Source organism: Xiphophorus couchianus, chromosome 10, assembly GCF_001444195.1.
Source record: "Xiphophorus couchianus chromosome 10, X_couchianus-1.0, whole genome shotgun sequence".
In the NCBI taxonomy this organism is placed as follows: domain Eukaryota; kingdom Metazoa; phylum Chordata; class Actinopteri; order Cyprinodontiformes; family Poeciliidae; genus Xiphophorus; species Xiphophorus couchianus.
Window position 1 is genome coordinate 3,871,409 of NC_040237.1, and position 25,022 is coordinate 3,896,430.

At 36.0% G+C, this 25,022-nt stretch overlaps 1 protein-coding gene across 1 annotated transcript; it reads right to left on the reverse strand.

Annotated features, from left to right (window-relative positions):
- Positions 1-481: 481 nt before the first annotated feature.
- Positions 482-24,538, reverse strand: polr3a (polymerase (RNA) III (DNA directed) polypeptide A). Its single transcript, XM_028030010.1, has 30 exons — positions 24,344-24,538; positions 23,262-23,397; positions 22,585-22,722; positions 21,863-22,189; positions 21,502-21,741; positions 20,085-20,247; positions 19,575-19,711; positions 19,377-19,480; positions 19,150-19,291; positions 18,125-18,265; positions 17,184-17,253; positions 16,781-16,908; positions 16,566-16,704; positions 15,927-16,091; positions 15,030-15,202; positions 14,380-14,491; positions 12,290-12,408; positions 11,621-11,758; positions 11,165-11,335; positions 10,000-10,113; positions 8,032-8,118; positions 7,856-7,938; positions 6,787-6,957; positions 6,345-6,438; positions 6,099-6,191; positions 4,472-4,636; positions 3,673-3,837; positions 1,826-1,957; positions 1,425-1,557; positions 482-1,338 (listed from the first exon to the last, which is right to left on the reverse strand). The coding sequence occupies exons 1-30, from the start codon at positions 24,385-24,387 to the stop codon at positions 1,190-1,192; spliced, it is 4,173 nt and encodes a 1,390-aa protein (XP_027885811.1). The 5' UTR covers positions 24,388-24,538; the 3' UTR covers positions 482-1,189.
- Positions 24,539-25,022: the final 484 nt, after the last annotated feature.

Consider the following 25,022-nt stretch of genomic DNA (forward strand, 5'->3'; position numbering starts at 1 on the left):
CTGCGAAATAATTTCCCTGCTGGGATGAATAAAGTAAAAATTATTATTATTATTATTATTATACGTGTCTCAAGTTCAATTATAAAGATCACCCATTGAAAAAAATATCAAAATGCAATATAAAAAAAAATTATATTTACAAAAGATCAATTTCAAGGAAATGATTGGTTTTTGTGTCTAGGTTCTTTTCAGTGGACATAAAAAATGTAAATTCCATTTTTTATGTCCAAATGAGTAAATAAGTAGGTTGTCGTCAATGATTCTTATTTGTGAGAAATAAAAAAAACATCATTGCACAAATATTGATTGAAATGGTTAGTATTGGAGTTAATAATCAGATACAAAAATGTTATGGAGGAATTTTTTGGTTTCTGACACTATTGCATGATTAAACACTCCACAGGTCAAATTGACCCGAGAACATTATTGCTGTACCTCAGAAACAACCATAACAGGAGGGTTAAATGTTTGTTTTGTTTTCATTGTGACTTGCTGCTCCACATAAATAAAGATCCGATCTGATTAGTTTGGCCACATTGCTAAAACAAATATTTAATTATGAAACAGTTTGCACCCACAATAAAGGGAAAACAATTTTTTCATCTTTAATTTTAGAATCTTATATTTATTATGACTATTGTTGAACGTTTCTCCATACATACACATACTTTTTAGTAGCTTGAGACTAAATAAACAGTCAAATAAAAGCTGCAGTGAGATTTAAGAATTTAAACAGAGAAAACTGAACTCAAAAACGACTCTTTGTTTCTTCATGATTAGAGAGGTAACAACTCAAACTGCGACACTCTCTTTCCAATGCATTTCTACCATCAATAATTCAGAGGTTTGTCTCCACACTCTGAGAACAATAGGTTATATAATAGAAGAAACATCATTTAGCAGAAAAAGGGAAAAACTGCTTTTCTATTTGTTTTGTAGATCAAAAACAAAAATAAAAAATATTACCATTTATCACTTGCTGACAAGTTTGAAAAGCAGCAGTCTTACAATCATGACATCAGGCAGCAACCTGATGCCTAAAAAAAGACAATATTATTCTTTGTCAGATGCTTTAAAAAAAAGAAATCAAACTCACAGCAGGCACTTGTAGTAAGGCATTCATAGGGTCTCTCTGGAGAAGGTATGAATACCTAAGCTTCAAACTTTCATGCTGTTTCTTTTGTTGTTGCTACGTGAACAGAGGTATATGAAAGTCTGCGTTATCAAAGAGGAGCGGCCTGGTGACGGGAGTGGGATTCTTGTCAGCCTTGTGCAGGAGTTTAAACAATCCCGTTCCGATATTCATTGGAATTCCCATAATGATGCACTCAGACACACCTGCAATAAGAACATGGGAATCTTTTAATAACTGGATAAATCACACAAAATAGGTCAAATTACCTGTTATAAACACAAAGGTTTACCGCAGACAGAGTCTTTTTGTCCGAAGTAGGCGGCGTCAAAGAGGTGGTCGGCTGTTTTCTCAAACGAAGCCAGCATGAGGACACTCTCCTTCATTTTGGCTAGTCCAAACCTGGTGATTCCTAGGATCTCCCCCTTTCATACAACATCATACAGAAAGGGAAATATGTTGTTAAGTGAAACACTTAATAGGACACATCAACTATAACCAGAAACCTAGGATTTTACGTAATAGATGGACACAAGCACTACAGTGAAGTGGATGGAATAGAAAACAAAGATCTGAAAAGTGTGGAGTGTGTTTCTATTCAACCCCCTTTAATCTGATACCCCAACATAAAATCCTGGGCAACCTAATACCTTCAGAGAGCACATAATGTCAGGCGCCATGTTTTCTAAGTACCTTGTAGGACATGAGATCTGCCAGAAGCATGACGTGACGGCGATCAATGCTCATGCCGTGGTTCACCATGGTGTACTGAATCTCATTAATGATGGTGGATCTTGCAGCCTCAATACCCAAAGTCCTTTCAACCTAGATGAAACATCAAAACACAATCATTTATCATTTAGTTTATTTTAAAATGAATCCTGTTCTCTGTATCTTAGAAACCACCAACACCAACCCACCAAAAATATCTGGCTGCTCAAAGGTAAACACTCAGCAGAGGTTGCATTTAGATGAAACAGAAACTAATCAGGAGCCTTCTGAAAACTATAACTAGATAATTGGCCACCAAACTGCACAGACACGGTTTAATACTGAGCGCAGCAGTAAGCATTGCTTGTTTTTTTTTTTGTTTGTTTCTGCTCCCTGTGGACTATTATTGTCTTTAAATCACAAACAGAAAGCTCAGATCATGGACAAGCCTTTTGATGTCAGGCAGCAGGGAGCATAAATAGAAAGTGGACTGGCCTTAAAAAGGCAGATGGAAATTCCATCAAATTGGTTAAATATAAAATAAATACCAGTTTTTATTATAATTGGAGAATGATATCACAACAGAAACTGAAGGAAATTTGAAAATTAAAAATATGGCAGAATCAAAACAAGCTGAAATAGAATAGTGGGCCATTATCTTTAATGTGAGATCATTTAGAGACCTAATAAATGAGTAGGTAAATTATTATTTATTTATTAGATCCTGCAGCTACTCAGCAAAAATGCTGTTGTCAATGAATGCAGACATGTACATTTGCATGGTAGTGCAGTTGGTAGCACTGCTGATTTGCAGCAAAAATGTCCAGGGTTCTAAATGAGGCTTGCATGTTCCTGTGCATACATGGGTTCTCTCTGGGTACTCCAGCTTCCTTTTCCATTTATATTAAATTTTAATATAAATGGTTTTATTATTATTTTTATGAATTTCTTTTTTTTTCTTAATGCTAGGCTTAATAATGTAGTCCTTTTTTAATATTTAAAAAAATATTTGCAAGACTCTAATTTAATAAATATCACTGTAAAAACAACAAGTGTTTCAGTATGACAGAATATTCAGGATTTATATCAGTAATATGCATCAAATATATTCAGTAGACCTTTCCGCCTACTTGTTTCAGTCTTTTTTAGCATTTTGCCCCTAGAGAAATCACTGCAGACCTGCCTCCTCTGCTGTGTGTTAATTAGTTTTAGAAACGGGCAATAAACCAACAACAATTCATCTAAAAACACATGAAGCTTTATCATTCAATATTACACAAATTGCTAAAGATTTTCAATACTTGCATCACATCTAACTTTTACAAAGAATTTTTTGCTTGGAGAGTTATGAAGGGAAGTTTTTCCAAAGAAGTTGATGTGAATGCAAGACAGGCAAAAGTTGCAGAAGCCAGTAAAAGTGAAAAATATAGCATAAGACCATCAGTATTATTCAGAGTGAGTTTATAACTGGCTCAATATTGAAATGTTGTATGATTGACTAAATGTTAGAAACATTTAAGCTTTAAGGCTCTAAGTTTTTCATTACAGCATTTTTATCTAGGTCAAACAGAGTATAAGATTCATTTAGTACAGCTTTTTCTCTGTGTAAAAGGCTGCTTTTCAAAAGCTGTGAATGAGACTATAATCATCAATCAGAACAATTTCAAAGCTGCATAATAGAGCACAAAAATCTGTACTGATACAAAAAGAGAAAACAATCATTTAATTAATCACGGTTCTAATCAGTAATTTTCTGCCATTTAAACTGTGTAATATATGCAGAATGACTGCTGAAACAATTTCAACATGAATCCCCTCTTCACACGTACCTCATATGTGTTGTTTGAGGTGGTCCGGCTCCCGTTGACACCATGCGTTGCCATGACAGCTCTCATGTTGTCGCCTTCAACCAGGAGTTTGTATTTGTTCTTTCCGCTTTGTTCATCGATATGAATGACGGCTCGGGCAACTTCAGGTATCCCCTGAACCACCACCTTAAAGGGGAACACGAAGCGAGACTTGGATTTATTTGTAACTAATGACTTCAATTTTACCTTAATCAAAGTTAACTATAACGCTTTATTTCCTTCCACTACTAGAGAATCTCAGATGTGAAACACTAAAGTTGTTTTCAGTAGATGGATATTTTGGTATTTAAAAAAAATATTTTTTATTTGCCTAATGTAGTATTCAAAATTTCTAATTTGAATATTATAAATACAATTAGAAATTTTTAAATGAATATAATTTGAAAATTATGTTTTATTAGCTGTAGGCCACAATGATGCATTAATAAAACACAAAATTGATCTGCATGTTTTTGATCTATGTAAACTCATAGATTCAAAACACACACAGTAAAAAGGTTCACATAGTATATAGGAATATTAATGGAAAGTTTGATGGAAGGAAAAACTATGGTAGGAAAAAAGCTTTACAAGGAACATCGACTCTTGTTACTTAAAAGGCTTTTCAAAACTATCTAGAAGTAAATAAAAAAACATACACAGACAGGACACAGTCCCAGTTTCCTCAGGAGCTTCACCAGAAAGGCTGGCCTTATAGAAAGGTGAATATTAAAGAACCTAAAAAATTAAGTTTTGTTTATTCATATTCAGCTATTTTTACCTTTGGAAGTTCTTCTTTTAATGACTGCAGAACATAGTACATGGAGCTTTTGTTGTTCTCCCGTGGCGACACGCAGACCACCGCCTCACCGTGCACGGCGATGTCGCTGGGCTTCACTCGCAGCTTCGACATGCATATCGAGTACCGCACCGTTTCTGCATTCACCTGGTGGAAAAACATCTCTGCTAAATGAGCTACAGGCAATCAGGCATGACAGAAGCCTGAAGTTTTCTCAGAGCAATAAGCATGAAACATGTTAAGACAGAGCTGTGAAACAAAAAGATTTCACAGATGAACAAACTGAACAGTGAAGAGTTTGTCTACTTGAAGTTACTAAAAATATATTATCATCTGTAAAGAACTTTATTTACAATGCCACTTGTTAAAGTACAATATCTCTTAATATTTTCAACAGATCAATGCCATGTTTTTATTATTGAACATATTTATTAAAATGACAAGAGGAAAAAAAGATAATTGATATTAACTCATAACCAAACCAGGACAGGAAAAATGACAATATGAGTGTGGGTCATTCTTTAATTGTCTTTTTCTTTAACTTAAAAGAATAGCTTATAAAAGTTCTATTAGAAAAGAAGGTGCCTGACCAATAAAACATTTAAAAACCAAAATTAAAGTAAATCCTAAAAACATACAGGCAACCAGTGCAGAATGCACAACTTGTGGGTAATGTGCTCAGTTAGCCTGTTTCTTGTTAGCAGACGTGCAGCAGCGATGGTGTGTGTCCAGCACAGAGCATAGAAAGATGCAGTAGTCCAGTCTAAAGCTAATAATAGCATGCATCAGCCTTTTAACGTGATGCTTGGTTAATTTTGCTAATTAATCCTAAATGATAGACTGAACTATCGCATTGACCTCTGCAGTTAATTTAAAACCAGTCTAAAAAAATGTGTGCTCCTAGATTACTGATAGCAGTGCAGTTACAAGAAAAACAGAGCTGCTGCTTTTTAAAAGTTTGATTTTCCAAACCCAATAATTTTTCAGTCTGATTTTCATTCAAATGTGAAAAGTTAATCTAAATCCAAATATTGTCATTTACCAGATTCTGTACAGACTTATTTCCATTTTCTCCCAACAATGATACAGGACACATGTTTTTCCAATTACACTGACTCCGTCTGACTTTCTGAGCCCAGTTGAAGATCCCAGTTTTGATTTTCAGAGCTTTCTAAGCTGTAGTCACCAGTGCCCACAGACTGGAACTATATTCCTAAGCCTTAGATCTCTGGACACAAACATCACCTATTTAAACTTTATTCAACATTTTCTTCTATGTAATATTTATTTTTTACATCTTCTACTATAACTGTTCTTCTATAGACATTCTGGTCTTATTTTAACAAGTAAAATATAAAACTTATTCTGATATAAGTTAATTCTAATCAATTAACACCGTTTTTCACTGCTCTTGATAACATTTCTTAGAACATCTCAAACATTACAATGTGACAAAAAAGAAAATGAAGAACCCGTTAGCATGCAAATATTTATGCACAGAAGTACTCATTGTAACTGAAAGGGAAATATGAATTATTGAGCACTGCTGCTGAAGATGGGATTCGTTTCACAAATTCAGTGGGATAGAAAAAGGAGAAACGAACTGTACCTCCAACCGCAGCAGTCTTATTCTCTCTAGAGACAGCTTCACCAGGATGAAGCAGTCATCTGGGAGGAAAACCTCTTCAATGTACTCTGAAATCTGTCGAGGAGTACAAAAAAAATGTGGATTTGATTCAGTTCGGCACTTGAAATTGTTCATGTTTCACATTGTGACACTTTTGTGTTCACTGGTGATCCATTGGTCAATTTCGACAGCACAATAGCTCCCCTTTAGAAGATTAAGAAAGATTACCTCGCCCAGAAGCGTTTTCTCAATTCTCCCCTTCACCAGCCGGGCAAAGTCTGCGTCGTCTTCCACATCCAAGTGAGCCGTGATAATAGGGGTGCTGCATGGTGAGAGGAGAACTCTCAGTTGCTTATTCAAAACAAATTAGGGGCCCGTTTACTACTGTGACACAGAAGAACATTGAATAGCTCATTTTACCTAATACTCTGAATCAGGTGCTAAAGCTGTAGACTTGAGAAACTTTTCAACAGGTTAGGATGACTCTTTAAAACACACACCTCTAGCCACTTAAATTGTAGTTATAACTAAACTCTTGCTCAATCTGGCAGCCATAAATTACAGCCCATTTCCAAAGATGCACCATTTCAAAGAAAAGCGCCACCTTTGAAAAACACTTTCTCCGCTAAAACGACACGGACGATATTGAATTTTCTCTGTAATTACTTACCTTATATTCTTGGAAGCATTAATAATTTCTTTGATGCGAGGCACTCCCAGAGTGATATTCATCGACGCCACACCAGCAAAGTGAAAGGTTTTCAGTGTCATCTGAGTGCCTGGCTCTCCAATGCTCTGGGCACAGAGAGCTCCAACTGCTGAACCTGGCTCCATTTGAGCTCTTTACCAAGAAATAAACATAGTAATCAGTCTCTCAGCAAAGAAAGCAAAATTGGAAGCATAAAATTCTATGTTACAACATAAGATTAATAAGGATCACGAGAGAAGGAAAGAAGTTGTTATTTACCTCTATGAAATTGGTATTCTACTGTATAGTACTTGTAAAAGTATCCATACCACATTACTGCAATATTAACATTAATAAAAATGCAGGTCCTAGATCAGATAATTTCAGCCCCAAGTCAGTTTCATTATAGCTTCTGGATCCAAAAACCAGATTGCCAATTCCAAATAAGCTATTTTTACACACACAAAAAAAAATCTCTGCAGAGGAAGAAATCACACATCACGTAAATGCAAAATGTCTCTCTCTTATTTATTTATTTAGGAACTACAGCAAATACTTACTGGCACAAACATTTGTCCTTTTCTCAAATGGGAGATAGGTTTACAACTTAATTGCTAACAGTTATGTCTTGTAAAATCCCACATGTCGTCACATGAGAGAGTCACGTTTTACTGACGTTATTACAGCAATGAGATTAGGTTGGCCAATTGTGGAATTGGAAGTGGTCAATGAGAATAACTAGAACAGCTTTAGATGTGCATCATTTTGTAATTTTGCTTACAACATGACAAACTGTTTAAATAGTTTAAGAGGTATGAATACTGCTGAAAAATAGGCAAGAAAGATCATTCAAAACCAAACATTTAGATATTAAAGACGGCAACACTTAAACACAGTTTTCCAAATGATGTTGACAGATGTTGCATTGGCTTCTGTATTGCTGAATGTAACTATTCTAGTACAAAATGGCATCGCTCATCAAATGCCAGATATATCACAAAGCATTTAGAATAGGGACTCAATAAAATTAAACCACCATGAGTTTTTGTACCTCATATACTTGTCTCTGCAGGTTCCTAAAAACGTCTCTAGTTGGGTTGGAGTAATTCGGTCCAACTGATAAAGAACCTTTGGCTGGAGGGAATAAATAGTTTAAAGACATATTTATAAGAAAGATTAGATCTAATGCAGCCATGAGCACACTAAATTTTCTAAAATTGTCAATACCTCAGTAGTTCCGTTATCATTGATGCCATACTTGTCCCTGGTCTTCTTGATTCTCTCTGACATGGTCTTTATAAATTTCTTTATCTCCTGAAAGAAAAGAATGACACAAAATCAAAAGGCCATTTATGAACATTCTTTTGACTGAGATGACTGCCTGTTTGTGTGATATGCAATATGTTTCATTGTCATGCAAAAGTTAGTCTAAATGACAAAAGTCTAAATGACAAAGATCAGAGTAATTTTAATAGTCACATTGTTATTTGATATATTCAAGACACAAATCTTGCTGGCACACCATTCTGGATTTAGTACAACAATCCAACATGCATGGTCACAGTACCTCCAGGTACTTCTCTGCACCAGTCTCTGTTAATTCCTTCACAATAGGGGTGAAAGTTTGATATTACAACCGGCAAAGTGACAGGCATTGACAGGCAAGTCAATACTACTTTGTATTTCTACTTTACAACTAACCACTATGTTGTTTTCAATTATATTTAACCCCAGAAAATACATTGAAATTTGTGGTTGTATCTAAAACAATGTTGAGAAGCTCAAGCGGTACATACAAATAAGTAAGTACTGTATACAGTAGATGCTTAATACACTGGATATATCTAACTCATTTTTACATTTCCAAATAAAAGTGTAGCACAAGCAAACTAACTATGACCAATAAAATAACTTGGTTACAATACAGAACATTAACAGCAAGGTCAAACCAATTTCCAAACATCTTTTGCCTCCACAAAAAACAACAAGGTCATAGTAGTTAACTGAAATCAAAATGTAAATGTAACTCGAGTCACAGGTCCATTAAGAGATTTAACAGGGGAAAAAAACACCCTGCAAGTTATTTTTTTTATCCCAGTTTTAGATTATAGATAACATAGGCAGGGTTCTAAATAATAAGAAAAATCCCAAAAAAGGCATAAAAACAGGAGATCAAAAACAGTAAGATCAAAAACAACAGTGATGAAAGAACAGGGAGGCTGAAACAGTCACAAAACTATAAAAGTCAATGAAACTATAGAAAACCGCCTCTCTGTTTGGTGGAGCGAACAGATCCAGTCCCTGTTTTTCTTGAAATAAAAATGTTAAAGCTCTTTCTAATTATATATTAGAAAACAGAATAACAAATACTTTTGGTATTTTCATTGGGCTTCATGACATTTCTTACTCATGAATGCTAGGTGTCACAGCGAGTGTCAAAGTAGCTTACTGATCTTTAGCTCTGGAAAGTAAACTCTAACTTTAACCTAGAGAAATTACATAAACTCTTTTCAGGTTTTCTTGGCTTGTTAGGCTATAACACTGCAGTTTGTAGAAGAAAGGTCAAACTGCTTCTGGTGGAAAAAGTATACTCCTCCTACCCAAGATATAAATGTGGATTTGCAACGTTTATCCAATTTCTAGCTCACATTGTTGTTTATGTGACCCTGTTAAAGCAGCTGGATGTGATCTGGTTTCAGGTACAATAGAGTTATCTGAGTAAAAAAACGAAAGTTCTTTCACACTGCAGACCTGTGGAGTCAAGGCAGGAGTTTTTCAATCTGGTGATTGCAACTTGTTTGAACACCTGAAAATGTTGGTTTTATATGTAAAAGACCAAAATTCTTCATTCAGTCTACATGTGAACTCAATCAATAAGCCATAAAATGTCAGTCAGCTGACATGTAAAATAAAGAATGTGCTCCATAACGGTTCCACTTGTTATTAAAAATGTAAAATTGTTTATAATTTTGAAAGAGGTCATTGCACAAATAAAAGGGCAACAGCACCATCATTTTACAGAACAAAAACTGTCTGAAAGCTACAATAGTAAGCACATTTGTTGGTGAAATAAACAAACAGCTTTAAAATTTGTAAACTGGTCAACAATTAATTGCATAAAATGCTAAAGCATGTCTTTTCCTAGGCAGATAAAATAAAAAACAGACAACAGTGATACGATTGGCCAATTCTTACCTCCAAGAAGCTTTCTCTGCAGCACAAAAAGTCTGCCTTTTTCATGATGCTGTCAGCAGTGAGGACGAGCTCATTCTGACTGAGGGCAGGCTCATTTGGGCAAGTGTAGACCGCCTGGAGAGAACAAAGAATCAGAAGCAATCATTCGCACAATCAGTAGTCACTGGCAGAGAGACAGTAACCCTCCGGATGCATGCTCCATCATTTACTGCATTACATTAGTGTTTAACAGTCTAAATGACTATCATTTTTTAAACATTTCTGAATAACTTTACAGTTATTATTATGGACTCAATACAGCTACCTGCATTCCGAGTTAAGAATGTTGCTATCAAGGCATTTTAAATGGAAAGTGGATCTGCCTTTTGAAATGAGCCCATCCATTATGTTGATTGGTCAAATGTTAAAAACGAGAGCCTATTTCCAAGTCAAATCTCTTTTATTATTTTGCTGCTCAAGAAAATCTGGGATTTGTGGGACATGTTTTCCTTGTTACAAGCCAAATGATCAATTGCATCAAAACTGGAAGTAAATTCTACTGTTCTATAATCCATATTATTAATTATGACTTAATCTTATATTATTAATGCTTCCAGTGCCATTATAATAATTCAGGTCGAGGAAGAGGGGGAAAATGATATACCACAATCCTCAAATAAGAAAATCCTCCAAATCCCCTAAGGTGGGTGTTGAAACTTTGACCATTTGACCAATATATTCATAAATGCACTCATTCAGAAAATTTGTGCTGAATGAAAGATAAAGATTCAATACAGAAGGTAGTTTGATCATAACAATTACACAGTAAATTACGAGGACAGCCTTCCTTAAGCAGCTAAAGTGGTAGAGGTTTGGACCAGATTAAACTGAATCTCACTTTAGCTTAGATTACCCAATTTATCTTTTGGATCAATCCACTGCCTGGAAAATAGATTTAGTTTTTCTAATTATCTTAACAGTGGGTTTGTTTATTAAACTAAGAATAATAATTACTAAATTACTGAGTGGCAGCAGAAACAACTGGAATCTAGGAAGGGCCTTAAGCTAAACAAATACTTTTAGTGTATTTTGGTGGTCTGCTCCAAGATGTGTGACAGGTAAGACAAGGAGAACAAAAAGAAAAGAACGTATCGCTAGCAATCTGTTTACTGTGGTCTTAGCTCACCCTAATATTGTCCAGAACTCTCTTAAACTCCAGCGGCTCATCCTTTCCTTCCATTGCAGCCGGATCCAGGCCATCGCCCCCATAAATGAATTGGATGATGTCACCTGTGGAGCTGCGCACCGTCAGGTCATACTGAGAGCACAAATCCTCAAGAGACTTCACCAGACGCCTCTGTCAAACCAAACGTCCATCAAAGTTACCAATAAGCATCGTCCAGGTTAGCATATCATTAGAGCTACTGCTAATTTTTAATCATGAAAAATGGTCCATGGATAAAAATAATCACTCAATTGACTGACAGTCAATATATAACAGCAATTGTTGGCCACTTTACAGTTTGTTTGCATTGAAGTTGCAGTTTGAGGTCAAGCTGATCCATGTTCTGCAGACATACAGGTTTACTCAATTCCCAGTATAATTCGGTTCTCAGTTACCATATGGCTCCATCAGCATTACCTGCATGTATCCAGTCTCTGCCGTTTTGACAGCAGTATCCACCAGACCCTCTCGACCGGCCATGGTGTGAAAGAAGAACTCAGTGGGCGTCAGACCAGAATAGAAGCTGTCGGCCACAAAACCCTTGGCAGCAGGCAGCTGGAGGTGAAATTATTATCGAATCATTAAGCAAGCTTTCAAATGTTCTAAAAATGTCCTTGAAAGCATGGCACTTATCTAGATTTTATCCAGTTTTCTCCTGCGGTTCAATCTATAATCACTTTCAACACATGAATGGGAACAAACCAATAGAATGTGGGGCAAGTCAGTATGACAAGGACTACTGAAAATAAGTTAGTGTAGTTTATAAGCATCACAGTAACAAGACAATAATAATTTTTACAAAATTGTTACCCTCGTGTCTAACACTACATTGGTGATGCTTTGGATAATATTTCTGATGCATTTAGTTACTTTCTTTCATTGTTTAATCAATTTTACTTATCTATATGACCATTGGGCTGTTTAATTTCTTTTTTATGATGTGGAAGGGATTTATAATTAAAATATGTTAGGAATAAAGGTTGAACATCACATGAATCTTCTGCTTAGTGGGTTGTTTGCAACCCCAGTATTAACAGTGGTGAATAAACAACAAATGAATAGAGACAGAAGAATGAAAGAGCTTACTTTTGAGTGTTTTTCAAAGTGAGGCAAGGAGCGGTTTTCAAAACCATCCGGGACTCGAGAGCCACTTATAGCCTGCTGACCCACACAGGCAATCATCTGGGAGATATTAATGAAGGATCCTGAATGCAAATAAAACAAAAGGATCAGACAGTAAACGGAGCATGCAGGCTAAAACATATTAAATGCAGGAAATAGCAGTTCTAGAAGTTTCACATTTACTATCCATTGTAGCTAACTTTTACTACAGTGACTGTCAAGTCCTAAAACAACAAGAAAAAGAAAGCCACAATATAAATAAAAGAATGGTCATAAACATTGATGTGGATTTTGTCTCCAGACAGAAACGTTTACAAAGAAATAAAGTTCCAGATACATAGTAAAAAGATGAAAGAAAACATATTTCATTTATATCGCTGATATTTTAGACCTATAATTGTAAGAAACTGCAACTGTAATTAGACATTGTCTGGAAGAATTTTTTCTTTTGGTGTGTAAAAATGTAAGCACTTCTTTCATAGTGTTAAAGCATCAAGTCTCCTCTGAAAAAAAATGAGCAAGATCACTCTATCTAATTGTACTGAGCTGTCACAGAGAAGCTGCACTGAGGTCAGGGTGTCACTTATCTGAATTTCGGATGTAATCACTTAGAAACAATTTCCTGATGTTGTCTAAACGCTTGCTGGACTACCAAAGCTTATGCTGCACATCTTTTTCCAGCTAACTCAATCAGCAACAAAAACTATTCCTACAGTTCAACCTTATAAAATTAAATTCGATAGGATGGAATGAAGAGACAGTCATCGGAAAGAAAGGCAGGAATAAGGCAATTAATACTAACCCATAATTGCTGCAAGTCCTTCAAAGTAAAGACATAGACTCCCAAATAACCTCTTAGTAATTCTGGCAGAAGAAGTTTTGTATCTGGAATGTGCTCACAAAACGTTGAGTTACTTAACGTAGTCCCTCGTTCTTTGATAACAGAACGGTTCTTCTGAACAGATATAGTCATCAGAGGGTCGTATAGGAGCACCATCTTAGAATCTCTATAGAGCTTAGATCCTATGTAACATTTTAAAATTCACAACAGGGCATTAGACAGTAACATCTGACGTTACAGGGTAAAGTTTGGAATGTTTGTGAATGCTGCCAGAAAATTTTATACAAAAAAGTTTGCAAAGTTGCATTTGAACGAATGAAAACTAATGAAAGAGATTTATGCAGAGCAGAGATGAGTCACCATTGTGCAGCACCATGTTAGGTGAAGATAAACAGCATATAAGCAAATACATCTTATATAAATTGTTAAGCATAATGTGAAAGATGTGATGATTTAGACAGCCACAGGACCTCATGAATCAGGGAGTAACTGAATCAACTATAAACTTATCTGCACATCAAATATTCAGCTCTGGAAAAAATTAAGAGACTACTGCACTGAACCCCATCGAAGACCTCCTGGTTATTCCACCAAATATTAATTTCTGAACTCCTCTGGAGTTAAAACAATAGAATTGTTGTTTCTAAATGAATAAGAACTTGTTTCCTTTGCATTATTTGAGGTCTGAAAGTACTGCATCTTTTTTTGTTATTTTGACCATTTCTCAGTTTCTGTAAATAAATACTACATTTTGCTTGGAATTTCGGAGACATGTTGTCAACAGTCCATAGAGCAAAAGAACAATGTTCATTTTACTCAAACATATACCTATAAAAAGTAACATCAGAAAAACTGATCATTTTAAGTGGTGTCTTCATTTTTTCCAAAGCTGTATGTATCACAACTAAATTATGGCTTAAAAAAAGAGACAAAAACATTAATACACAGTTGCATTCAGCATATTGTATGTTTATCAACTGGTTTTATCTGCTATTCAATGTTGCATCTATAGAAAATGCCTTTTTTTAAAGCACCTGAAAGTTTTTGTTCTTCTTATATCTTAGCCTCTCTACCTTCCTTTTGCTATTTTTTTTTACCTAGAAATCTTAGAAAGACATACTGATCAAGCTCACTATTTTTGTGTTTCTTTTCTGTGATAACTACCAATTAAGAATGGAAGGGTAATCCTAGAATAGTTTTCAGGTAGGCTTACCTTTGGAACCACAGAGAGCCATAATGAGGGGGCTGTTACTCTTATCAAGCTCCCTCAGACAGGCACTGCCAGCTCGGTCTCTGATCACAGAAAGCTCTCTCAAGATGAGAGCCTGTCAAAAAAGCAAAACAAAACATGTTGGTGAACATCACAAAACGACAGGATCTTTTTCATCCTATACATACAAGCTAAGCTATTTTCAGCTATTTGTATCAGTGTCGAGTATGTACATTAATTTACTGATTTAATGTCGAAGATGTAAAGCCCTTGCTTATTGCTGTTCTGCGTGACTTTGAATTAAACTGATATGTTTTTAAGGTAAAAAAGGCAAGTTAAAACTTTTACATTTTGTAGTGGAGTAAGTTCTATTAGGAACATTGATGAATAAGCGGCCATTATAAGACTGAAAAAATTGCTTAATGAGTGGCTTCTATTTTTAAAGATTGTTAAATCATTCCTGTACAGTCACATCAGCATGTGATCACCGCTGCTGTAAAAAGACTTTTTAAACATTTATAATAATCACTCAAATTTCTGCTAGAGGCTAGTTTGAAAGTCCTGTTTTGTTGGAAATCAGAAAATTCAGTAACACTCCCAATGAGTCACCATCAAAATATTAGTGAGGAGGAGTCCGAGTGTAATAAGCCCACCTCCAGGGTCTCCTCTGCTGAGCACCCGGGCTGCTGCTGCAGCTTCCCTGTCTGCAGAGCTTCGATGTATTCATCACACTTCCTGTAGCCGTCATCCAGCAGGTCCTGTTTGGCTTTCAACAAACCCGTCCCAGGAGTCACATCACCGATTCCTATAGAGAAGCCTCTGTTGGCTGAAAATTGAATGAGAAAGAACTACATTCAAAACCACATTCAAGTGATATTTTCAAATTTCTTGTCAACTTTAAACATTTTTTAACTCAAAAACACGACAGGCCGCTGGATGAATGACTGCCCTAGCGCCCAACCACTGGGCTTAGCAGGTTTTCTGGGGGAAATCTTGCAAATTTAAATGCGAGTTACGCATGCATAATAGCTTACTTAATATATTTTCAACCATACTTTACCTTCTGCTCAGCTTGTCATTAAAAACGCTTACTAAAAGCACTCTATTTTACAAAGACCCTTTGTGGCTTACCCTACTTGTGGAGTCACCCTCCAAAAAAAAAAAAGTTTAAAACCATGTTTAAAAAGAAAAAGTGTAAAGCAATAACTTGGGAAGCATTTTCCAGTTTGTGGTTCTCATTTTAAAGATCAGTTTAGGAAGCTACAAATTTGGAAATAAAAGAAAATTAGATAAATATTTAACTATTGTTTCAATCCACACACCCTTCTCTTCAAAGGTTTCAAATTACAAAATATCTCAATATCAACATTATAAAAAATCTTTTTTAAAGAAAGCTCCCAAAAAACTAGCCTACCTGTTGGAGAAAAATTTCCGTAATTTAGAGATTTTTGTTTGTTCTTAGGAATATTTATGTTGTATGTTTTGGTGTACACTGAACATTTGCAAAGTTTTAGTGACCAAACTTTAGGCAAACACTGTGGACCACCTACAGAGATAGACCGGAGCGAGTCTTGCCAAGCGGGACATGGCGTTGGCAGCCTCCAGCTGTCCCCAGTCTCTGAGCAAAATGTAGAAAATGTTGTTCTTTGAGCCGGATCCCAGGGTGCCCTTATCCAAGCTTCCACACATCAGCTCACTGTTGTGAATCACCACAACTGAAGGTGTGCGACAAAAAATACAGGTACAGAAATGAAGCCATTAGATCCAGAAGAGAAACGGCAACAAGGTCAATAGAACAGTGTGATGTTTCCCTCTGAACAGCTGATGCTGTTTCAGCAATAAAATATGAGATAGTCACTCAATGAATAGTGTGAATTTTTTTTTTTTTTTCCTTAAGAAAGAGCATTTTGTGAAATTAGATATTTTGGTTAGGAAAACAAGTCATTCGAACTTTTTGTGATTTCTCACTATACTTATCCAAATTTGAAAGTATTTTACTATTGATTTTATATTCCACAACAAAGCAAAAATAATGAACATTGTGTATCATTTTTCTCCCATGATCCTATTATAAGTTACTTTGGGATTGCTGATCACATAAAATCAAAGTACTGGCACATTCTGTGAATAAAAAGTAATAATCTAAGAAAGAAAATAAAAACCATTCAAACTTTTAATATGAAACTCACAAGAGTCGTTGTGACAGAGATCCTCTCCTTTGCCGCAGTACTGTTTGCCTTTGGTCCGCAAGTTTGCATTGACAGGACAATCTTTACTTGGCTTCAAAATGACACTGAAAATCTGTTTACCTGTCCACAAAGCAATTGGCTGACGGAAACACAACAGCATATTAGCGGTCTAAGGAAACAGGGTTGCGTGACAAGAGACACTGTGGTTGCACTACCTTTATTATAGCAGGGCGAGGGAGAGAGATCCTGATTTTTTCATCTTTTCCCACCAGTATTGATGCAACGATCTGGCAGGCTTTCGATCTATCAAAAAAGGTGTCCTTCAGCGTCAACAGGTACGCACCTTAGAAGATAAAATATGTTGAAAAGTTAGCGCCGGTGAAACATAGCTACTTCTCAAAACTGCTTTACTGCTCCCTTGACAAGCAAAAAATTGACACTTTAAACAACATAAACATGTATTTTTAAACATTAGGCGAACTGTGAGAATTTCTAACATTTGTTGATGAAAAATTTTATTTTTTCATTCCAAGTTACAGATTTTGAAGCATTGTATTAGGAAAAAAACAAACAAACCACTGTCATCTGTTCATGTCTACAACACCTCTCTGCACCCACCTGTCAGAAAGTCTTGAATAGCAGCAATCAGAGGTTCGCCATTTCTTGGTGTGACAAGGTTAGCTTTAGTCTACAAGACAAGACAAATAACTGTGAATTCCTTACAAGAAAACTTGCTGAAGGCAACGTCTCATTATTGGATTTCAACTAAATTACTGGATTTCAAGTGATTTATTAGCAAGGAAATCTTTCAAGGAACCCAACAATCTAAATAACCAAATTTCCTCCAAAAACCAAATGGAGCATTTCTATTATACCATAGAAATGCTGTTAAGGCTCATCACAAAAATATTAGACTTAAGAAATATTGAGGTATTAAATAGATGTAAAAAGCGCCAACTTTAAGATGACAAAATATTACTTAAAAAAAAGGAATAAAAGTAGATCTTGCTTCAGTTATGAGAGCATCTTCATTCATGAAGGAATGAAATAAGGAACACATTGGGTTTAATATTATTGTTGAATATGACAATGACTATAGAATTTGTCATTATTACTCCAGCTTTTCATTTTCCTCTGTCACATTACGCCCCCTGCTCTAAGCATTAGCATCTCACTAAGATCTCAAACTAGGTGTGGAAACATAAAACAGTTAAAACACTGTCAAAACTGTCAAACTGGTCACAACTGGTCAAAAATAATATTGGGAAGTCAAGTCTGAATGCATGGCACCATAAATATTGTAGTCCAAAATCTTATTGAGACAAACATCTGCAGAGTTCAAAAGACCTAAAACCTTAGAGCATAAAAATAAAAAATGCTGAGGCTTTGAATTTTTTTGATCAATTAGCATGAGATCAAAAACATTATATGAAAGTATGTTTTGAAAAAGTACAAAAACAAAAGAAAAAAAAAAGTTGTTTTTTTTTTTCACATTTTTACTTTGGGTGGCAATAATTGTGTAGGGTGCTAATCTACTTGAATAATGTGATGACACAAACCCCCATCAGGACCAGGGCTTCAGCTTTGGCTTCTTCAGTCTGAGGCAGGTGGAGATTCATTTCATCTCCATCAAAGTCAGCATTGTACGGCGTGCACACACACTCGTTAAACCGAAATGTCCTGTGTGGTTTGACTTTAGCCTGCGAGGTTGAAAAAGAAATGATTCATAAGCAAAAGAAATAAAATCAGTATTCTACTCTTTGACTTTGCAACATTAAATCACCAACAGGAGACAAAAGACACCACTGGAATTCACACAATAACCATAATTACTTATGTTCCTCCAATCAGCCATAGCTCTTTGTAGAGACTACATGCCTCATTAGTGCATCATAGAAAAGTATTATTGTGGTGGGTGATGTAAAGTGCCTGAGCATTAATTTGCTTACATTCTTTTCTGCCTTTTGTTCATATATGCAAAAAAAATGTTTCAGCTGTGACTTCTGATCAAAATTAAAAATGAAAGATAATAGTTCATTATAATTGCACATCATAATTGCAAAAGAGGTAACATGCAGGAGCAGATTAACTTCGTAATGTAGGCAGTCAATAGCTGACCTTCATGTTAATCATTTTTAATACTTAAAAAGTCTTTACAAATGATGAATAGCCCTCACAAATATGGTTTCCATTAGACTGGTCCTTGTAACAATCAGTCCTAAATATAGTGTCTCTTCCCCAGACAAAGCTGCAGTAATGCTACTGCAACCGATCCATTTTCAACTCCTGGAGTTGTTCTTTCTCACTAAACCTCTAAGCTTGCTCAGGAGAGACTGCTGCTGCTGTTGCATAAAAAAAAATCAACACAATCTAGACCTCCCTGGGTAGAAAAAACTTTTAAAATGGCATTGCCATCAATCTTCAATCAGTTGAAGAGTGAATTGGACTAACGCTCAGTTAAATTTGGTCCTAAAACAATTCTAATCCTTATGAAAAATACCAGTTTGTCAGGTAAAGTGCCTTTTGACAACTAAGCTAATGTTATGAAGAGCTTAAAAGTATTTTTGTCAAAAACCCAACTTACTATGTGAGCCATAATACTGAGTTTGTGCAGAGAAGGCTGTCGATTGAAGAGGACAATGTCTCCATCAATCAGATGTCTTTCCACCACGTCACCAATTCTCAGCTCCTGAGCTATCTTTTCACGGTTCCCGTATTTCAAAAATCTAATGAAGAAAGATGAAGATGTTTGCTCTGAGATAAGCTTTATAGATGCTGCTTTTAATCTGAGGAAAAAGCAACTAACCTTACCTTTTTATCTGTGTGTGACGAGTCTGGATAAAGTTGGCTCCAGGGTGAACTTCTGGGCCGTTACGAACAAGTTTCCTCATTAGTTCCAGATTGGCTTTGTTAACCTTGAGATAGAGTCAAAGGCAGATACTTCAATTTACACTCTGACTTTATGTAGGCTGTGTAATGAATTTCCTAAACTTCTAAAGAACACCTTACCTTCTCTGGATATGTCAGGATTTTAGCCACGTGAACAGGGACAGCAACCTCATCAATCCTTAGGTTTGGGTCAGGGGAAATGACAGTTCTTCCAGAAAAGTCCACTCTTTTTCCTGAGAGGTTTCCTCTGAATCGACCTGAATTATTAAAGTAAAATTAGTCAAATTAAAATAAATTATTTAAAAGCGTAATACCATAAAAGTGCCAAAACAGTACTAATTGTGCAAAGATTTGAGATAATCTTTATATGTTATTGAACTGCTGCTTGTCCTCAAAATGTCTCAGTAAGTATGATTCGAACTCAATATTGTCACTCAAAAAAGTAAAAAGAAAAGAAGGAAAGAAGGCAGGAAGAAAAAAAAGAAAGACATGAAGATGGATGGATGATTATTTGCTTATTTAACAAACAGAAAATGCCAAACTTTTGTTTTGAAAGACTTGATTGACATTAGACGTTACGAGCAGGAGGAATTTGACTAAAAGAGAGAATGCTTTCTCCATTAACTGTACCTTGTTTGCCCTTTAGTCTTTGCACAAAGCCTCTGGTCCACTTTTTAGGTGCCATGTTGAGGGGAATGCCAGAAAGTTCACTGTTGATGTAAAGGGCACACTGGAGCTGCAGGAAGTCCCAATCCTCCATTATCATCTGGGTTTTTGCTCCAGTCATTCGATGCTAAAGGCAAAGGGCATGATAAAGTAGACGGTTCCAAGGAAAAATAAGACTTATTACATTAAGACGATGTGTAGAACTGTAATGTTTTTAAATTAAGGAATCAGAGACTCTCTACAGAAGATAATGGCAGTTAAAACTTGCAGAACAGCTAATTTGACAAATTATGCAGACTAGTGACCTAATTATGTAGGAGTAAAAGCCAAGTCTCATCAATGAACCCCTGTAGATAAAAACACTTCTATTGACTGAAATGTAATTTCTATTCCAAGTGCAATGACGCTACGCTTTGAAAAAAACTATTAACATCAGACATAATAGCTGATCCATCTCAGTTCAGTCTTCATAATTTAAATAATTATTTACAGTCTTCACACAAGGGTCTAAAGCTGCCTGCTAAAAAACAAGACAAACATATTTCTGTTCTATAGTGAAGGTTTAACATATGCAGTGTGTCTTTTAGCTAATTGGATTCATAAATTTCAACATTCAACGCCGTTCAAACCTTAAATTATGAGAGAATGTTAAATACCAGTGTTGCAATTGACAATCTGCAATCTTTGAAGAGGGGTAAACCAGACATTGAACCAGGCATGGTTTTAGAGCATATTATCTGGCAAAATTCTATAACATTCTATAGCACCTTTATAACAGCAGCCGTAAAACATCTCAGGCAAAGAGGAAAAGTAGCAAAACAAGGACATCTGGCCTGTAAAGGAATAACATCTTACAAACTGATGAATTTCTGTGTCATGTTAACATGAGAAAGTTCTAGAACTCTTCTTTCAGAGACCCCAGGGCGTATAAGTGAAGAAAGACACATTTTTGTTTTAATGTCCTTTCATTTTTAGATACTTTTTTAAAAGGTTTTATTGGCTCTAGTGGCCTTTATTTGATAGTGAATTAACAGGAAAGTGGGTAATGAGAGAAGGGGGAAGACATACGGCAAAGGTCGTCAGGCCGGGAATCGAACCTGCGACAGCAGCGTCGAGGACTAAGGCCTCGAGGACAGTGGTTGTGCTCAACCCCTGCGCCACCAGAGCACATTTCCTGTCCTTTCATTTTTGGTACACAATTTTGTATTTTTATTTTTGAAAAACAATTAAATAAAATGTTTTGGTTTACTGCATAAATTTCTGATAAAATACTTCAAAGTTTGTTGGATTCATTAGGACTGTGACAGAACGTCAACAGGTACAGATACATTTGCAAGGAACTATATTTCAGTTGATGACAGTTTCACTGATTAATGCCAACCTTTTTGATGACATCATTTAGGAAGATTATCTCTGTCAGCTTCATGGTCAGATCGTCCTCATTGGTACCCGACTTCAGATCACTGACCACTGACGGTCGGATGCAGAGAGGCGGCACAAGCAGACGGGTGATAATGAGATCTGCAGGTTTCCCCGCCTCTGGATTCATCAACAGTAGAGGGATGTCTTCTGCAGGAATTCTCCGAAACAGATTGAGAACAACCAGAGGGTTCAAATTTTCCTGTAAAAATGAATGCGATTCAAAGTGAACCAGTCTCCAATGGAGGGGAAAAAAACGCTAACAATCTTTAGTATACATGTATCTATGTATTTCTGTTTATTTGAACAGTTTTGAACCTTACCTGTGCTCTTGGCAATAAAGGCTCCATTAGTTTGTTGTGCTCAATGGCAATATCAAAGGACTGCAGAAAATCAGACACGAAGGGCTCCACAACCTTTTTGGTTGTTTTATACTTCTCATGGATGATCTTAAGCAAGCCACACTTTTTCACAGATCCATTGAAAGCGCCACAGTTCAAGCAAATTGTCCTTTTGCGGCATTTATCAGAGATCTTCTTCTTCAGGCCTCTTTTCTGCAGGTAGGCCAAGTTTGGCCGTTTCAAGTAATCCATGAACTGCTGCCTGTCCTCTTTGGTCAGCATTATACTCGAACATGTCTTGCAAATCATCTGCACACAGAACATTGAATTATATTTGAACATTGAATTACGCTTGGAATCAGCCACAAAAATGCCTCAATGAGGAAAGACAGGATGACAGATTCAGATGTCTAAACATTTAAAAACACACAACATTTAAGTTGTATGAATACATTTAGGAGAAGGAAAAATTATCTTAAGATCAGAGAATTTATTTAGAACTTCATTTATTATCTTGTTACACTCTAGTGACATCTAGAGTATCACTCTAGACCTAGAGTGACATCTAGAGTGTTCACACGAGTGACATCTACAGGACATACAGAGAAATTAAACAATATTTCAGGCAGGATTAATCGCTTTCACTGATCATGCTGATGATCAGATGTTCCTTTTTAAATAAAAAGGAAATCACGATTTCTTACCTGCAAAATCCCAATAATTGCTTTGAAGTAGCCAACATGAAAGCAGGGCAGCTCCAAATCCAGATAGCCATAATGTCCTAAACAATCGGCCAGATTTTTCCCACATGTCAGACATGGTCTGTCTTTCTCACTGGTTCCCTACAGGAAACATTATACATCTCATGAAAAAATAGCAAACAATATTAATGTGCAAAATTCTGTAAAATGTTAACAATTCCACTGTTAACTTCACCTCCATTTTCTAAGCTTTAACATTCTGCATTTGTATGCATATAGAGTTGAAAGTATTTAGTCTTAAGGCATATTCTGAAGGAAACTATTAGTATGAAAGAAATGAGTGTAGGAAGTAGGGAGGACAAAAGTAAAGAAGGACTGGTTGATCTGTACAAGGACACAAAGAGGAAGGAAAGGAGGATTTTTCTATCCTATTACTTTCTTTTCCCAAAATTATCCAGACATTTCCAAACCTTTACAGACTGCATATGCTGTATAAAGTACATAAACTTTGGCTGCTTAAGCACCTTTATACATGTGGACAGCTAACCTAAGCAGTTTTTTTGTGAGCATAACTGGATTTAATAAATGGAATAACTTATGATTTATACTTGCACAGAATCCCTCTTGACATAACTTAAAACGATTAATTAAAAAACAAATGACAGCATTGTGGTCCATACCATTCGGTGGTCCAACACTCCATAAGGCAAAGGAGTGCGTTTGTTATCTTGGCTGTACAGATTTTTACTGACCACCTGGATGTGGGCCTGCTTTCGCATCTGTTCTGCAGATTTCATCCCAAAGCAGATGTGGCTTCTGTAAAAAAGCACAAAGAGTCCAGATAAAGGTTGAAACATACACATTTCAGTGTGAACTATTCAAACCAATAGTTGCTAATTTCAATAATATCAATGTCATATTAATTCTGGGCTGTAGAGATGTTTCTGACACTTTCGTTTGACCAACTGTCACCATCATGCTGAGGGTCAGATTTGCTACTTTGCACATATTAGGTACCATGATGAAGATGAACATCTACCTCCAAGTCATTCAACTTATTCTGAGCTCAACAGGTCAGACAGCTCAAACTTCAATAAAACTGGGACAATGACCGTAAGCAACATTAAAACTCACCAAGAACCAACCATTTTAAATATTGGCTAACATATTCTGGTGGAAAGCGTGGGTGAATATTCACCCAGAATTATATCAGAAGCTAACAAGTGTGTGAAATCTCTGCAACTTGCTTAGAGACCTTTAACCAAATACAAGTGGTGTTGTTTGTCAATATTTGAGCTTGTAACTACAAAATAAGCCCTCTGTGGGTTACAGAAAATCCACAATAATTTCAAATATATTTCTAGTCATTACAATTCATTGCTGACTGTTGCATCTCATTCAACTGAAAAAGAACGATCCATACGCATTATTAACAGCTCTTGATGAGCAACATTCATAACGGAAACTCAAAGTAGTATTATCGAGAAATTAGATCATAAAATTAACAAATAAAACGCGAATATAAAGGTTAACGTTGCACAAATATGTTACAATATGCCTGCAAAAACACTCAAAGTTGCCTCGTCAACACCAAATACAATGGCAATAAATTAATGTAAGTACTACTAATTATCAGATACGTTAATCAAGACACAGTAAGCCTAATTTGTTCTTTAATCTTTTAAATATATTGGCAATAACTGCAACACTTCAACTAACTGCGGCTATCAGACTGAGCTAACAGGCTAGCAGTCTCACTTACATTTTCTTCGCCACATCTGTCTCTCTGAATTGTTCCTTCACCATTTTGATAGCTATTGCTACACAACCTTTCGCACAAGTAATTAAACTGTTAATCTATCCTTATTCCGACACGTTGCCACGCTGTCTTTACATGCTGTGAACAAACTAGCAACAAGCCGAGCAATGTGTTGGTAGCATGAGGCACATTGGTGCTACGTTCAAGGTGTGTGCGTTATCCTGAGACGTATTTTTGAAATGCTGACGTTCTCCCTGGACTTTGGTGCGGTCAAAAAGTATATTTTTACATCTAAATATCATTTTAACATGCATAATAATAGGCTAGCACTTATCCCCCCTCCCCCCCCCCATTCTTAACACAACAATGTATGGCGACTTAAAAAGGGAGCTAATGTCGAGTACTTTTTCAAATATTTTCATAATTTTGCGTCACAATTTGGAATTTAACAATAAATATTTTCTCTTTAAATTTAGCAACTGAATTTCATTTCGCTTTGTTTGGGTGTTTGTTTGGGCGTTTTCCGATTTGAAAAACTCTAATTTACGAGGAGCATGTAAAAGCATCGCGCGCAACAGCACACCAAAGAGAAGTGAGGCAAGTATAGAGATTGTGCCGCCCTCTAACGGCTATGAATTTTATTGTCGTTTTTCTTCCTTGATGTTTTTGCCTGACAGTTATG

Excerpts from the sequence above, each read along its gene's own strand:
- polr3a (XM_028030010.1), bottom strand. The coding sequence starts at position 24,387 with ATGGTGAAGGAACAATTCAGAGAGACAGATGTGGCGAAGAAAAT. Across the intron at positions 18,266-19,149 it reads TCAGTATTATGGCTCACATA|GCTAAAGTCAAACCACACAG; the intron begins GTAAGTTGGGTT and ends TCAACCTCGCAG. Across the intron at positions 6,439-6,786 it reads AATGCTTCCAAGAATATAAG|CACCCCTATTATCACGGCTC; the intron begins GTAAGTAATTAC and ends CTCACCATGCAG.